At 36.2% G+C, this 1104-nt stretch overlaps 1 protein-coding gene across 1 annotated transcript; it reads left to right on the plus strand.

Moving 5' to 3' along the window:
* Nucleotides 1-448: 448 nt before the first annotated feature.
* LOC128627996 (mitochondrial import receptor subunit TOM5 homolog) lies at nt 449-637 on the plus strand. Its single transcript, XM_053668926.1, has one exon. The coding sequence runs from the start codon at nt 449-451 to the stop codon at nt 635-637; it is 189 nt and encodes a 62-aa protein (XP_053524901.1).
* Nucleotides 638-1104: the final 467 nt, after the last annotated feature.

The following is a 1104-nucleotide window of genomic DNA, read 5'->3' on the forward strand; positions in this document are numbered from 1 at the left end:
TGTCAGTATTTAGTATATAGAAATAGAGTTTATACAAAAGGAAAAAGATGTATTATTAAATAGATGTATTATTAAATTTTAAAAAGTATACTTTTGAAAAAATTGTATATTTACATTAAACCTTTTATGTGCAAAAGAACTTTTTTTCTAGTTAGATAGGAACCCCAACTTAACAACCATCTGCCACTGAATGATGCCCCTCCCCTCAACTGCAGAAGTGACCCTTTTTTCACACACTGAGAGGTTTCAGTCCATCTATTTTTATTTTTCCCTCTAGGACTTCTCTGACTTTTTCTCAAGAGGAAGTTGTTAGGTATGAAGGTTTGAATCCTGGCTTGCTTTCTAGCTAGTTAATTTAGGCAAGTGTCTTAAACTTTCTGTACTTTCCTTAGCTTCTCTTAAAAATAAGTATAGCGGGGCAGTTAGTAGTTAGTGAGGCAGCAACGCGATGCTTCCCACTGAGGGCCTCACTCAGAAGCTGGACCCTGAGGGGATGAAAGGAAAGATGCCTGAGGATGTGATTTCCTCCATAAAGAACTTCCTCATTTATGTGGCCCTGCTGCGAGTCACTCCTTTTATCTTAAAGATATTGGACAGCAAAGAAGGATTGGATATCACATGTGAATGCATGATATGAACAACCCGGTGACAGTTTCTACTCTGCAAAAGAATCTGCAAATGAATAGGCCCAGAAAGATGTAAGAAACCCTTTCATTGACTGGACATAAAACTTCTGCTTGTTAAGAACAAGCTTGGTTGTGGTAACTGAAACCTTCATAGCTAAAATAGAAAACGATCTGGGAAGTGTGAAAAGACATTTCTTATGCTTGTGATATTCAGTCTCCATGAATGTAGCTGTAATTGTAAATAATGCCAAATTCCATTTTCTAGGAAGTATTATATAAGAGAATTATGTCTGCAGTGGCCCTGTCTTGTCAGTCATTTCTGTCTTGGCCTTTATTCTTCTGTCCAGAATGTATTCGTTGAAGAGCTCCTTATCACTAATTATGTTTTATGGAAGCTCACACACAACTGCAACAACCTTTAAGTACAGGAACCATTAGTCTATATTTTTAATAAATGTACCAATTAAGAAAAAAATAA

Source organism: Artibeus jamaicensis, unplaced genomic scaffold (assembly GCF_021234435.1).
Source record: "Artibeus jamaicensis isolate MK-2021 breed Jamaican fruit bat unplaced genomic scaffold, CSHL_Jam_final contig_518, whole genome shotgun sequence".
Taxonomy (NCBI): domain Eukaryota; kingdom Metazoa; phylum Chordata; class Mammalia; order Chiroptera; family Phyllostomidae; genus Artibeus; species Artibeus jamaicensis.